Source organism: Girardinichthys multiradiatus, chromosome 2, assembly GCF_021462225.1.
Source record: "Girardinichthys multiradiatus isolate DD_20200921_A chromosome 2, DD_fGirMul_XY1, whole genome shotgun sequence".
NCBI lineage: Eukaryota > Metazoa > Chordata > Actinopteri > Cyprinodontiformes > Goodeidae > Girardinichthys > Girardinichthys multiradiatus.
Genome location: NC_061795.1, coordinates 51,169,586 through 51,185,176, shown reverse-complemented (window position 1 = coordinate 51,185,176; position 15,591 = coordinate 51,169,586). Strand labels below are relative to the sequence as shown.

The window sequence follows — 15,591 nt, the reverse complement described above, 5'->3', positions numbered from 1 at the left end:
CCTCTGTTAGTTCAGCATAAACACATGATCCATGTCAGGAGAAAAGCTCAACGGATGTGATGAAACCTACGGGTGTGGGATCTGCACCAGGCAGCTCCTCTCACACACACCCTGAGCCGGGGTTAATGACTCTGGGAGGAGAAGTGTGGGAGTCCATCACATCAGGAAACACCAGACCCCTCTGGTTTCTGGCTCCTTGTCCTCCACATTATGTCTTTCTTTATTTAAACGAGTCCCACATGAAGCTGCCTGCTCAACCTCTTCACTCCAGACTAGCCAGTGGAGACCATAGTATGTCTGTATAAAGCAACTGTAGGAAGGTCTGTGTGGTCCTGTTGCACATGGACCTCAGGCTGCTGTTGTCTTTGAAGGACATTTTGTTATGAATGGCTATCTTCAGTCTTACCAGCTCCAGCTTCCATGTGAAGGATCCACAGAAGAAAATATGAACGCCACTGACCTTAAACGGCTCCTTTAATCTCTGTTGGCCTGATGTGAATCCAGATGTTTTCCAAGCCTACAAAGCTTACACACTGAAGCAGCCAGCTCTATGGGTCTATAGATCAGCCTTTAAAGTCTTGCCACAGATTAGTAGTTGGATTTAGGTCTGAACTTTGACTAGGCCTCCAACCCAGTCTCAAGTCTTCTGTTGCCTCTAACAAGATTTCTTCCAGAACTATTCTGGATTTAATTCCATCCATCTTCCCATCATCTCAGCTTCCCTGTCTCTGCTGAAGACAAGCTTCCCATAGCATGAAGCTGCCACCACCATGTTTCACAGTGGGGAAGGTTTTCTGTGTAAGAAATGGCAGGTTTGTTTCCCACCTCACATAATGTTCTGCTGGCCCAGTTTGCCAAAATAACCCCACCCCAAGACAATCACGATCTGCAATAAATTATTAACCATCTCTAGGTGTTACCAATTTACCGCAGCAGGAAAGGGACTATTTTGTTTCCAAGTTATGGCGGAGGAACACGTCTATTGAATTCTTGATGTGAGGAGGAGAACACCGAGGAACATCAGGGTTCTCCTTGTTGGAGGGGCGGGGTGGACCCCCTTCCTCCCACAGTCAAGTTATTTATTTTATTTTTTATTTTTAAACAACGCTGGAGAGCGCGGAGCGGAGAACAAAAGAGAAATCAACTGTGGTAGGTTATGTCCTTGTATGGAAGCTCATATGGGCCAAAACTAATTAACCTGCTGCTGTAGGCGTGCACTTCAAATAAAGTTCGTCTTTATTTGAATACAAACATGTGTAAAGGATCCAGTCTTTCAACTGTCCTGACAGGAACGGAGGCAGGATTTCAAAATAAAATGCAGCTCCTTCTCTCACTGACATTCACTTGTTAAACACACGTTCATCAGCAGGAAGTGATCACATGAACTCAGACTGAATATCAGAGTGTGGAAAATAATTCAATGTTCAGACTTGCTCCTTTATTCATTTGCTGTAGTTCCTTATTTAAATATCTGATTCACTATTAAAATATAATAAATGTGGATTTACTTCAGAATACTGCAGTTAATGAGCATCTTATCCATCTCAATTGTTTGCAGTTTTTTCCATTTTGTTCATGTAGAAGAACTTTTAAAGTCCACAAAACAACTTTTGAATTTATTCATGAATTTTTCACGTAAGACTTCAATTAATCCTGATTAATTTAAATAGATGTAGATGAAGGAAGATAAATAAATAGCTAGAAAGATGGAGATGAACACAAAAATGAATACAGATGGATAGAAACAGATAAATATAAATATATAAATATATACATGGACAGATACATAAAGGACTGTTTATTGTCGAATTATCTTGAGTTTATATTGCTTATGTTATATTGAATATTGGTGTCAGTACGCCCTGAGACCAAAACTCTGTACTGACAGAAAATATAAGCAGACATCAGATAATCTTCATATTTGACAATAATCCTGGTAATATGCCGCTTTCATTTCAAGCCACAAACAGACATTTAGACATGTTTGCCGCTAAGTGAACATACGCTACCTGGTCCAGTTGTATGAGCTGGGGGTACGCTCCAGGCATCTGGATGGCTATCCTCACTATGTCCTTCTGCTGTGGCATGTTGGCTCCTTTAGACCTCACTCCTCAGCAGCTGGAGATAACGAGAAAATGTCACATCTTAATGAGGGCCATGTTCCATCCGTCTGTTTTCTGCACTAACCATTAACGGTACACACCTAACACTGACCATTACCGGTACACACCAAACACTAACCATTACCGGTACACACCTAACACTAACCATTACCGGTACACACCTAACACTGACCAATACCGGTACACACCTAACACTGACCATTACCGGTACACACCTAACACTAACCATTACCGGTACACACCTAACACTAACCATTACCGGTACACACCTAACACTGACCATTACCGGTACACACCTAACACTAACCATTACCGGTACACACCTAACACTAACCATTACCGGTACACACCTAACACTGACCAATACCGGTACACACCTAACACTAACCATTACCGGTACACACCTAACACTAACCATTACCGGTACACACCTAACACTAACCATTACCGGTACACACCTAACACTGACCAATACCGGTACACACCTAACACTAACCATTACCGGTACACACCTAACACTAACCATTACCGGTACACACCTAACACTAACCATTACCGGTACACACCTAACACTAACCATTACCGGTACACACCTAACACTGACCAATACCGGTACACACCTAACACTGACCATTACCGGTACACACCTAACACTAACCATTAACGGTACACACCTAACACTGACCAATACCGGTACACACCTAACACTGACCATTACCGGTACACACCTAACACTAACCATTACCGGTACACACCTAACACTAACCATTACCGGTACACACCAAACACTAACCATTAACGGTACACACCTAACACTGACCAATACCGGTACACACCAAACACTGACCAATACCGGTACACACCTAACACTGACCATTACCGGTACACACCTAACACTAACCATTACCGGTACACACCTAACACTGACCATTACCGGTACACACCAAACACTAACCATTACCGGTACACACCTAACACTAACCATTACCGGTACACACCAAACACTAACCATTAACGGTACACACCTAACACTGACCAATACCGGTACACACCAAACACTGACCAATACCGGTACACACCTAACACTAACCATTACCGGTACACACCTAACACTGACCATTACCGGTACACACCAAACACTGACCATTAACGGTACACACCTAACACTGACCATTACCGGTACACACCTAACACTGACCATTACCGGTACACACCTAACACTGACCATTACCGGTACACACCTAACACTGACCATTAACGGTACACACCAAACACTGACCATTACCGGTACACACCTAACACTGACCATTACCGGTACACACCAAACACTGACCATTACCGGTACACACCTAACACTGACCATTACCGGTACACACCTAACACTGACCATTACCGGTACACACCTAACACTGACCATTACCGGTACACACCAAACACTAACCATTAACGGTACACAACAAACCCTGACCAATACCGGTACACACCTAACACTGACCATTACCGGTACACAACAAACCCTGACCATTACCGGTACACACCTAACACTGACCATTACCGGTACACAACAAACCCTGACCACAACCGGTACACACCTAACACTGACCATTACCGGTACACACCAAACACTGACCATTACCGGTACACACCAAACACTGACCATTACCGGTACACACCTAACACTGACCATTACCGGTACACACCAAACACTGACCATTACCGGTACACACCTAACACTGACCATTACCGGTACACACCTAACACTGACCATTACCGGTACACACCAAACACTGACCATTACCGGTACACACCTAACACTGACCATTACCGGTACACACCTAACACTGACCATTACCGGTACACACCTAACACTGACCATTACCGGTACACACCAAACACATTACCAGTAACCCAAGAACAGCATGAAAAAGGTGAGGACCAGGAAAAAGCTGGAGATCCAGCAGAGCAGCCACACTAACTACTTTAAGAAACCACAGGTTGGATTTGAACACAGGACCTTCTCACTGTGAAGCACCAGTGGAAACCACTAATCCACAGCGTTGTGCCTCATATGACAATAAAACAACATTTCATAATGCAATAACATTCCAACGGTAATATTACAGCTGAGCTATAAACCTGCAATGAACCCACAGAGACTGAGCTGTTAGTTCTGCTTGGTACAGATGTAACAAACCAACCCAAACAGCAACCGGGTCAGCTGAATGATGACTCATGGACACCATCTGTCGCTTTTTAAATGAATCCGTAGAAGATGTGTTGTTCCTGTTTTACTCTCCATTTCTGGCTCTGTGAGTAAAACTGAGAAGGCCTGCATACAGTTGTACACACACACACACACACACACACACACACACACACACACACACACACACACACACACACACACACACACACACACACACACACACACACTTCCCTGAAGAATACAGAAGGACCTGTTGTGCTCCCCCAAGTCTCATTCGCTCTTCCAGCACATGGAACTGTACAGATGGGTCCAAAAGGTTCCTTCTGGCTGCAGAATGGACAAGGTCCAGCTTGGTGTCTGCTGTTTAAAAATAAACAGTTGTTGCTGCTGATCCTTGTAGTCCCTTCAATGGGCCCAAACAGACTGGTCCAGATCTTCCTGCTGTGTTACTATCTGAGGATGAAGGATGCTCCATTCCTTCAGCCTGAAAAAGTTGTTCAATCACACATATTTAAAGCCTTCTTACCTCATCTCAGCCACACCCAGATTTTATTCCTTTAAATATAAAGTGTCCAAAGTGAAGATCCAAACGAACAAGATTCTGTTCTGTTATCATGGAAATTCTGTTTAAGTGCTTGGTGATGAAATGAGATTTTACAGGAGCATCTGAGTGAATTAGAATACCTCTGAAAAGGTCCATTATGTCACTAATTCAATTCAAAACAGACTGATAAATTTCACTCATTTATTTCTGTAAATTCTGATGGTTCTGGCTTATGGCCTATGAAAACTCAAAACTACATTTCTCAGATAATTACAACATATAATTGTACACAGAGCTGGCAGTTCACAGAGCTGTATCTAAGCGAATTAATAAAAAGTTGAGTGGAAGGAAAAAGTGTGGTAGGAAAAGGTGCACCAGCATCAGGGATGACTGCAGCTTTTAAAAGACGCTGAAGCAAAGCTCATTCAGGAATTTAAAGCAGATTTACAAGGTTTGGACTGCAGCTGGAGTCACAACTTCAAGAACCACCAAACACATAAGTATCCAGGACATGTGCTACAATGGTCACATTCATGGTGTCAAGCTACTCTTGAACTAGGCACAACATGAGAACCATCTTAATTGGGCTAAGGAGAAAAAGAACTGGACTGTTACTCAGTGGTCCTAAGTCCTCTTTTCATCGTGTCCTGTCTGGCAGAGCAGTCATCAGATTGTTGTCTGACTGCCAAGAAGAAGCCCAACAGATTTACTTACACAAGTGGAGCATTACGGCTAACGCTATAATGCTCTGCTTGATATTTATAAAATAAACTTTATCAGAAACTGCTTTGGGATTATTTAAAATGCAATGGACACGGAGACGGAAATGAAAGGGAAAAAGAGAAGGAAAGGAAGAGAGGTCAGAAAAGGGAAAAAGGGAGAGAAGGAGAAAAGAATAGATTAAAGAAGGAAGAAGAGAAAACAAAGTCATCTTTTAAGTAAGGTTTGGATTTCATCTGGAAATCAAGGTCCCAGAGTCTGGAGGACGGGTGGAGAGGCCCAGGATCAAGCTGCTGAGGTCCAGTGTGAAGACTCCACAGTCAGTGATGATATAAGGAGCTTTGTCATCTGCTGGTTCTGATGCACTGGGTTTTATCAGGCCAAAAGTCAGACCAGGCATCAACCAGGACATCTTAGAGATCTTCATGCTTCCTTCTGCTGACAAGCTTTATGGAGATGCCTATTTAATTTTACACCATGACTCAGTACCGGCCCACACTGTCAAAGGTACCAGTTTGCTGATGTTGCCATGTTTTCTACAGGAAGATGAGACACCAGAACCAACAACATAGAGCTGAAGTCCTGAACCTGTCAGCAGAACCACAGGCTGATCTCCTCCAAGCCATGCTGCATTGATGCAGTAATTCTGATAAAGCCAGCTGATGTAGTTCAGCAGCACTAGAAGGTTCCCCCCGTACCTCTCCTCTCATACAACAATGTTGTAGCATCCAGTTGTTGGCCGAGCTTCATATTTAAATGATATACCTCATATTCTGCCTTGTTTGTACTGTAAGTCCTGCAGGGGGTCTCACAGACCAGACATCATCTCCAACACCAGTCAGTAGGACACCTGGTAAACCTTGGCTGGAGCTTAACCTGGATGGAAATAAGCCTGAGGTGAAGATGATTTGCTAACAGAGCAGCAGTGAAACTGGACCTTTAAATTCTTCTTGCTGTACTGCTGTCAGGAATTCTCAGGTGTTTGTTAGAACGGTTCTAAACTTGATAAACAGGTCAGTACAGAGGCCAGGCCACCTTCTACCATCTGAGGTTGATTTCTAAAATCAAACCATGTGCACCTCATAGAGCCCCTGAAAGGATGATCTATGCTTTTATGACCTCTAGACTGGACTCCAGCAACTCTCTCTATACTGGGATGGACAACCATCTTCTTCATCGCCTGCAGCTGGTCCAAAACCCTGCTGCCCATCTGCTGACCACATTACTCCCATATTGTCCCCCCTGTATGTTTTAGGATTGTTTTTAAGATTTTTCGTTCCGTTTTTAAATGTTTAAACAGTCAGGCACCTCCCGACTTATCGGACCTCATGGGTTTGTTCCCAGCAGAACTCTGAGTTCAGGTAACCTGCTGCTTTTAGATGTTCCTCTGCTGCAGCTCCCAAACTTTTCAAAGATCTCCCACTCTCTGTAAGGATGACCAACACCTAGAATGATCTTAAATCTTTTTTAAATAAGTATTGGTCTTGCTTTATTAATGTTTTTATTTTCTTTTGTGAAAACTGTGATGGACTGGCGACCTGTCCAGGGTGACCCCGCCTCCCACCCATAGACTGCTGGAGATAGGCACCAGCATTCCTGCGACCCAGTATGGAAGAAGCTATAGAAAATGACTGACTGACTGTTTAGGTGCTTTTATTAGTGTGAATGCTGTAGGCATTCACACTATTGAGATTCTGTTTCTCTTTATTCTTTATTATTCCGTCTTCTTCTTCTTCTTCTTCTGGTTGCTTCCGTACACTTTTTGATTCGCTACTCCTCCTGCATACTTTGTGCTATTTTAACCGTTCAAATTTCACAATATTCAGCCCTTTCAGGACATTCCGGTTATGACTTTTGGTATTTATATATTTTAAACCTTTTAAAATATTCAGGTTTTTATGACTTTTTTGCCCCCATTGGAGTGAATGGAAAACGGCAAAAATTCTTCTAAAACTTCACTGTTTTTGCCATTTAACTACTTCTGCATACTTTCAGCTAGAAACACCATTCAACTTTTAAAATGCTTTTACAGCCTTCTGCTATTACTGTTTAATTCAACTTTTTGATATCTTTTACAGTTTTTCTATTATTTGGATTCAAACGTTATTACAATTTTGCCAGATTTTCAGTGTTATAATGTAATCCAATGACGGAATTCTTCTATTGCTAGAGTGTACACTGTAGGTTTTTTAATAACCTGAAAAAGAACGAACAAACTCTCTTCACTCGCTCAATTTTCACTCTACCTATACAAATTACCCATCAAAACGTAGGATGCTCTTTCGCGATTAAGAAAATGTCACCCTCATTGATGTGGGACAAACAGTTTTCCGGCAACACGCCCCAAAGCAACGCAAAGTCAACACACCCTGTATAGGAAATCTATAGGAATTTCAGAAAAACTCTTGAGCAAAAAATCACCAAACTCACGTATTTGAATCGCCGCCACTCGTAAACCGTTCGAGGTAGAGACATGAACCTTGTGCAGATTTATCTTCAGACCTTGCTGGCGCTCACATTGAAGGAATTGTTTTGATACCTTTTATCGTTTTGTCATAAAAAAGGTTTGTTTAGGAGTACCAAATCTGTCCTGCCCAAAATCGCTGGAAATTGAAAAATTTCAAAATTATCCACTTTTCTACACTGTCATATCTCCTACATGGATTTATGTAGACACATGAAAATTTCCAGGATTGTTCACCGATCCCTGCTGATACCTACGGTCCAATGTTTGTTTGGATACCTTTTATCGTTTCCTCATGAAGTAGGTTTGTTTGAGAGTGAAAAATTCACCTTCATTCGGGTTAAAAGTGGTCAAAATAATCCACTTTTTCATAGGGTCACACCTCCCAGACAGATTTTTGTAGAAACTTGAGAAGCTCCAAGATTGTTCAGCAAGGCCTGCTGATTCATACGGTGCATGAATCAAATCGATAGCCCTTATAGTTTCCGAGTTATTAGATGTTGTTTGAGAGCATGTTCAGGCATTTTTTGTGTTTTTCTCCATTTTTCCCTTTCTTTTCACCTAGTGTTGTGCCTTTAATATTATATTTTCAAGAAAAAAGTGTTAATATTCTCGTTACCCTGTCCGTTCTGATAAAAACAGTCCAAGAATGACGTCGATAGCCCTTACGGTTTCCGAGTTATGGGCAGTAGTTCGGGAGCATGCGCCTCCATGTTATAAAGCCAGGCCATGATGAGACACAAAGTGTGGTGCTGCATGAGTGAGAAACAGCAGCTGTTGGGCGCTCATTAGTTACCATAGCAACAGCAGCTGTTGGGCGCTCATTAATTACCATAGCAACAGAACACAGCTGCCAGTGAACTTAAGTAACCTCTGACAGAGACTGGCTCTGAGGCTGAGCTCAGGCCAGAAGCTTCCATAAGTGATCACAATAAGTCAGTCATAGCTGACAACCAAACTAGACTTTCAAAATAAGACCTACACATACGCTACAAAATAAAAGCCTCTTTTTACACTGAACATCAACCTTCCATATGTACAAGTGATTTTTTTAAAGCTAATAGCATAAACAATGATTTCAGCCGAGCAAGCAGGTTCTATATGACCAATGGAAATAACCCAGACTTGAAAGGACAACCCTGCTAGATTTTCAAAATAAGACAAAACGGGCTCTACAAAATAAAAGCCTTTACATTTTAAACTATAGATAATTGCAGCACTGGGCTTCACACTAATGTTGGAGCTCATCCATTGTAGGAAATAGGACCAGGTCAGCCCTTTAAAATAAGGCTTACTGAAATTTTCAAAATGAAAGCCTCAACCTTCCACAGTTATTAATGATTTTTTAAACTGATAATAGCATACACAATGATTTTAGAATAGCAAGCAGGTTCTATATAGCTAATGCAACCATGCTGGATTTTCAGAATAAGACAAAACATGCTCTACACAATAAAAGCCTTTACATTTTAAACTATAGAAAATTGCAACACTGGGCTTCACAATAATGTTGGAGCTCATCCAGTGTAAGAAATAGGACCTGGTCAGCCCTTTAAAATAAGGCTTACTGAAATTTTCAAAATAAAAGCCTCAACCTTTCATAGTTACTAATGATTTTTTTAAGCTAATAATAGCATAGACAATGATTTTAGAACAACTAATTGAACTAACCCAGACCTGAAAGGACAACCTTGCTGGACTTTCAAAATAAGACAAAACATGCTCTACAAAATAAAAGTCTTTACATTTTAAACTATATATCATTGCAGGACTGGGCATTACAGTACTGTTGGAGTTCACCCAGTGTTGTAAAAGGTGCTATGCTGGTCCTCTGAAATAAGGCTTACTGAAACTTTCAAAATAAAAGCCTCAGCGTTCCATAGTTTGTTTTTATTTTTTAAGCTGATAATAGCATACACAATGGTTTTAGAATAGCAAGCAGGTTCTTTATATCTAGTGGAAATACTCCAGACCTGAAAGGACAACTATACTGGATTTTCAAAACAACACCTAGATATACCCTACAAAATAAACGTCTTCATATTTCACACAGCGATAATTGCAGCATTGGTCTTAACACTACTTTATCCTTTCAAAATAAACTCAATGATATTTACAAAATAAAAGCCTCAACATTCCTCAGTTGGGGCCTTCCATGGCAATGAACGGAGAACAGTGAGTGGCCTGACTCCCATGCCATTGCCTGGTGGCACCTATTACTACACATCTCTAAACTGGACTCTTTATTTATTTGCGACTGCCAAAGCAATGCAAGGACGCATGATTACTGGTGTGGATAGACATCTTAACCTTCTACCCTCAATCATGATGAACACCGTTCTGTTGCTTTGGTTCTGTACCTCAGCCCCCAACCGTTGGCTCTGTTCTGAGAAGCACGCACCAAGAGGCAGGCCCCGTCTAAATGTCTTCAGAAATCTTCTAGTTTATTATTATTATTATTGTGTGAATGCTGAAGAGTGAATAATTTTAAACGGCAATTTCATAAACTTTTGAATACAACAGTAATGCTAATGCTTACTGTAGTAAGCATTAGCATTTTAGCTCATTTTAGCTTATACATTGCTTTTTGCATGGTAGATGGGTTAAATTAATATCAGCCTTCATGCTAGTGATAGCCAATATGCTAACGTTAGGATTGTAGCTTCTCTTTCTCCACATTTCTGTGTTTTTTAGGCAATTTCTTGTTTGTTTTTGTGTTTCTTCAGCGTATTTGTTGTTAGTTCATTTTTTCTGAAATTTCTCCTATTTTTTTATGTATTTTAGCTCTGACTTCAACTTCATAGGCTATATTTTTGCTTCAGTCTATGCTTTTTCAGCTCATCTATGGCAGCTCTTTCCAGTTTTTTTAAAGTTTTTGTCAGTTCTTGCATTTCAACAACTCTTTCAACAAGTAGTTTTGAGGTAACTTTAAATTGTTAAGCTGTTTTATAGCTAATAGTCTTCCTGCTCAAACAGACCAGATGACAGTTTTTCTTTGCTGTTTCTGCTATTTCTACTAATTTATCAGATTTCAGCAGATTTTCTGCAGTCAATTTCAGCTTGTTTCTGCCAGCTTTCAGCTAAAAAATTCAGCTTACAGCATTCATACTGCATTTTTGCAGAAAATGCTAATTTTTCTAGTTCTATTAGTTTTACTGTTGTTGGGTTTTATTGCTAATGTTGTTTATTTTCTGAATTTTATGGACCTGTGCACCACTTTGGGCGTATAAAGAGCTCTATAAATAAAGCTGACTGGTTGATTGCTGCATCCCTCTGTCAGCCCGAGAAACAGGCTCGCCCCCTAGAACTCAGCTGATACTGGGCTGAGACTACCTGGCTTAGTCAGGAGCGTTCTGAGACCCGTGATCATCAAACTTTACAGAAATAAGCTCCAAGATGGATCACACTGAGCGCAGAATAAATTTCAACCAACTTGATTGAAATACTGAAATAAGATTTTTTAATGATGCACCTGTTTTATGCTGTGTTGGTGTCCATCTCATGTTTTATGTACCTGAATGTACGGCGCAGGTAGGACCAATGAGCTGCTTTCTCTTGTACCTGGATATAATATCACAGAAGTACTGCAACCATGAGTTTATTCCAGAAAGGTGTTAGATACAAACAGGAATAAAGATTCATTTAGGTCGAAAGACCTTCCAGAGCTTGGAGCTCTTCTATGGTTCTTCACAACCTGTCTGAACATGAGTCAGAACCAATGGTAGACCCAGCCGTGCTCAGTTTGTGATGCCATTTTCCAGCAACAAGGATACACTTAAGCAAGCGTCACTCCCTGTACTTCCTGTTCAGAAAGTGTTCCTGACACTCTATGAAAATAAACGTCATATTTCCTGACTTTATCAGCAGAAATGTGGAAGTAAACCAAAGCCAGCAAACAAACATCTCTGCATTTTCAGCCAAGGATTGTCCCACACACAAGCAATGAAGCATGCAAAATAAAAGCTACAACAGCTAAAACTTGTCAATTTTCATTATTTCCTTAAGTTTCAACATAGAAGCGGCTGATCAGGCGTGTCATCCTGTCCTCCACTGAGAAGACAGTGGGTTTCCTGAGAGGAGCCTCCGGCACAGAGTGGAAATCAGAGGGTGTCTGAGCCTGTCTGAGCCTGTTCACCATGTTCCTAGAATTAAGCAGCAGAGGTGGAAGCTGAAACCACACTTTCTGCATGTGTGTCAGTGTCTAAACAGAAGTGATGAGAGTTCAACTTCCGCCACGTTCACTGAAGTCAGAGTAATAAAGCACAGGTAATCATTAAGTCCGTCCATTGCAGCAGCTGATGATAAACCGGGTTCATCCTGTCATCAGGTGTCAATCTCATCACCAAGTGCACCATATTTCAGTTTGTCAGAGTTTTGGTTTCAACTTGGTGGAGTAATGACCTGGATCATTAATAAAATTTCTCTTTTTCCAATCGGAACATGAATATAACTAGACTGTCTGAAGGTCTGCTGCTACAGGCAACTGGAGGTCCACTTTACTTTCCTTCATCATTCAACTGCAATGTCCCTTTTTCATCACGTAAAGCACTGAACTGTCTTGGTGCTCAAATGTGCTTTGTAGATATACTTGCTCACTCTACTTTATCTCCTGCTACTCTCCATTTATGCATTATCAGCAATTATTGCTGCCACTAACTTTGAGTTCTCTTCAGAGAAGGTACCCATGTCCCATTGTCTCCTTCCTGGAATAGGCCACAGATGAAACTACTGCTAGCATTAACTTTGAGTATTCCTTTTGTTTTTACTTTCCATAGAAAGTACACCTGGTTCATTGCTACAGCATTTTCTTTCTCCTGTCTGTCCTTTCCACACCCAGCTGGTTGAAGCAGATGTCTGCTGAAGGTTTCCTCCTGTTAAAATGGACTTCTTCCTTTCCACAGTCACCCAACGCTTGCTGAGGAGGGACTGCTGCAATGTGTTGATGCAGAATCTGACCCAGTGACCGGAATGAACTAGCTGGGGGGGTTGGACCTGTACAGTTCCTTGAGACTAAATGTGTTGCGGACTGGCAGCACATGGATAAAGTGAATTCCCATAATTAATAACTGGGAGCTGTTGGGTGTCTGCAACGTCCAGCAGCAGCTACTGTCTGCAGTTTGCTTCATGAAGCCTAAACCAACAGAACACTCTGAGCTTGTGTTGGACTGCAAAGCCATGGTTCTGTACGGCCCATGGACCGCCAGTACCCCACTCTACTGTGGACTGTCTATGAGTGTGTGTGAGTGGAGGAGGGTTGGAGCTGTCTGAAATTCCTGACACACACATTAATCTAATATTTGTTCAGAAAAACAAGTTTTAACAAGCATCAAAATCCAAAGCTTAGCGGGAAGTTAACAGATTCTGACTTTCCACCTTCTGATTGGTCATTAGAATAAACTAAACCATTTATCACATATAAAGTAACAGTGTGATTTTAAAAGCGTTTTTCTGCCGAGTTTGAAAATCTGACTTCAAATTGAAGTTAGATTTTCAAACATTAAAGTGACTGGGTTTCTCCTGTTCTTACCTGCTCGCGTCCTGCAGGAACCACCGCCGTCACAACGAAAACATTTCAAGCACTTCTTAGTTTCTTCTTCGGAACAAAACAGATGGACTTTCCTATAAAACCTTCGAAAAACCGACGGAAGACACCAAACTCTCCGTCTTCAGGGATTATTAACTGGTCAAAAAGTTCCGGGTTGGCTTCAGAGGTTCAGATCAGTTTGACTTGAACTGTGTCAATTTCGGGATCACCATGTTGTTTCCGGTTCAGGTTTTTCGCAATAAAATCAAATAGATTAGTCATCCATCCATCCATCCATCTGGTGAATACCTCCAGCGGTCACTGATTGGTCCATCACAGGTGAATCTTGGACCAATGATGAAATTATTGACCCAATTATGTTATTCCATTGGACGCAAACTGTTTTTATTTAAACTTCTTTTACATGCTAGTAAATGTCTGCAGGGTTGCGTTTAAAGTATTAATTCAGTTCAATTCAGTTTTATTTATATAGCACCAATTCACAACATATGTTGTCTCAAGGTTCTTCACAAAGTCAGGTTCATACATTCCTATTAATCATAATCATTGAACAGTTCAGTCAGATTCAGTTTTTTATTCAAATTGGATAAAAAGTTTTTCTATGTAAGGAAACCCAGCAGATTGCATCCAGTCAGTGACTTGCAGCATTCACTCCTCCTGGATGAGCATGTAGAGACAGTGGACAGTCACTGGCGTTGACTTTGCAGCAATCCCTCATACTGAGCATACATGTAGCGACAGTGGAGAGGAAAAACTCCCTTTTAACAGGAAGAAACCTCCAGCAGAACCAGAACCAGGCTCAGTGTGAGCGGCCATCTGCCACGACCGACTGGAGGTTTGAGAGAACAGAGCAGAGACACAAAGAGAACAAAGAAGCACTGATCCAGGAGTACTTTCTATGGGAAGGAAAAGTAAATGTTAATGAATGTAGCTCCTTTAGTCGTTTCATCTAGAAAGAAAGAACAGATAAACTCTGATCCAGTTTTCAAGGTTAGAGTCTGAAAGAGAGAACATAGAGTTAGTTACAGTAGAAGCTCAGTCAGTAACCATGTCTAGGAGAGAGAAAGGGTTAAACACTGAAAGACAGGGCTATGTGGATCATCTGTAGAAGGTGAGCATTAAGTTGTTGCCAGCAGAAGCTTGGACTATGCCCCTCTCCAGAAAAATGTCACAGGTAGACACAGAGCCAGGCCAGGTGTAGCTTCTAGGAAGAGAAAAGAGAGAACAAAGTTAAAAACTGAAATAACAGCAAATAATGCAAAATTGGAGAGTAGTGTGAGAATGTAGCGAAGAGGGTGAAAGTGGTCATTATGTCCTCCAGCAGCCTAAGCCTATAGCAGCATAACTACAGAGATAGTTTCAGTTCAGATTATTTAGTTGAACAGCGCTTATTTACAACAATGTCGTCTCAAGGAACCCCACAAAGGGTCCCACTGATGGTCATTGTTATACTAAAAACCACAAGGATTGGGATACCTCCCTCTGTCAGACTGATTATAACCATTGGAAAAGAGAAGGGGTCATACAGGTAGCAGAAATGGAGGGTGTGTTTGCACCTCAACCATAACTGAGCCGGTTTAGGCTAAACCTGACTGCCCCTTACTCCAACCAACAGGGAGAGATTATTATTATTATTTCTATACAAGAGTTCAATCCGTCTTGTTGTAGTGTAAACATAAAATGGCATCAAACCGTCAAAAGATTATTGTACACCTTTATGGTAACAATGCAGCAGAAAAGTGATATGCAGTTTACATATATAGATTGTTGTTATTAGAGAACGTATAAAGTAGATTTGTGGCTTTTGACAAATTTAATGTGAAGACAAATAACAATTCTAAAACATTATACGTTATTTTTCTCTTATTTTGATTTCCTAACACGTTGAACAAAACAGCACCTTTATTTTGAAAGAAAATGAGTGACTTCTGACAGCATATTTAACGCTTACTGGGTTTGCTCACGTCTGCCCCCTGCTGTCGCTTTCTT

At 41.1% G+C, this 15,591-nt stretch overlaps 1 protein-coding gene across 1 annotated transcript in view; it reads right to left on the bottom strand.

The window, feature by feature from the left end:
- The window catches only part of elmo3 (engulfment and cell motility 3), a 35,825-nt gene extending 22,003 nt beyond the window's left edge, over positions 1-13,822 (bottom strand). The window contains exons 1-2 of the mRNA XM_047388275.1: positions 13,585-13,822; positions 2,010-2,118 (exon numbers count right to left, since the gene is read on the bottom strand). Of these exons, the coding sequence (XP_047244231.1) occupies positions 2,010-2,087 (78 nt within the window). The 5' untranslated portion in view covers positions 2,088-2,118; positions 13,585-13,822. The remainder of the gene's footprint in view (positions 1-2,009; positions 2,119-13,584) is intronic.
- Positions 13,823-15,591: the final 1,769 nt, after the last annotated feature.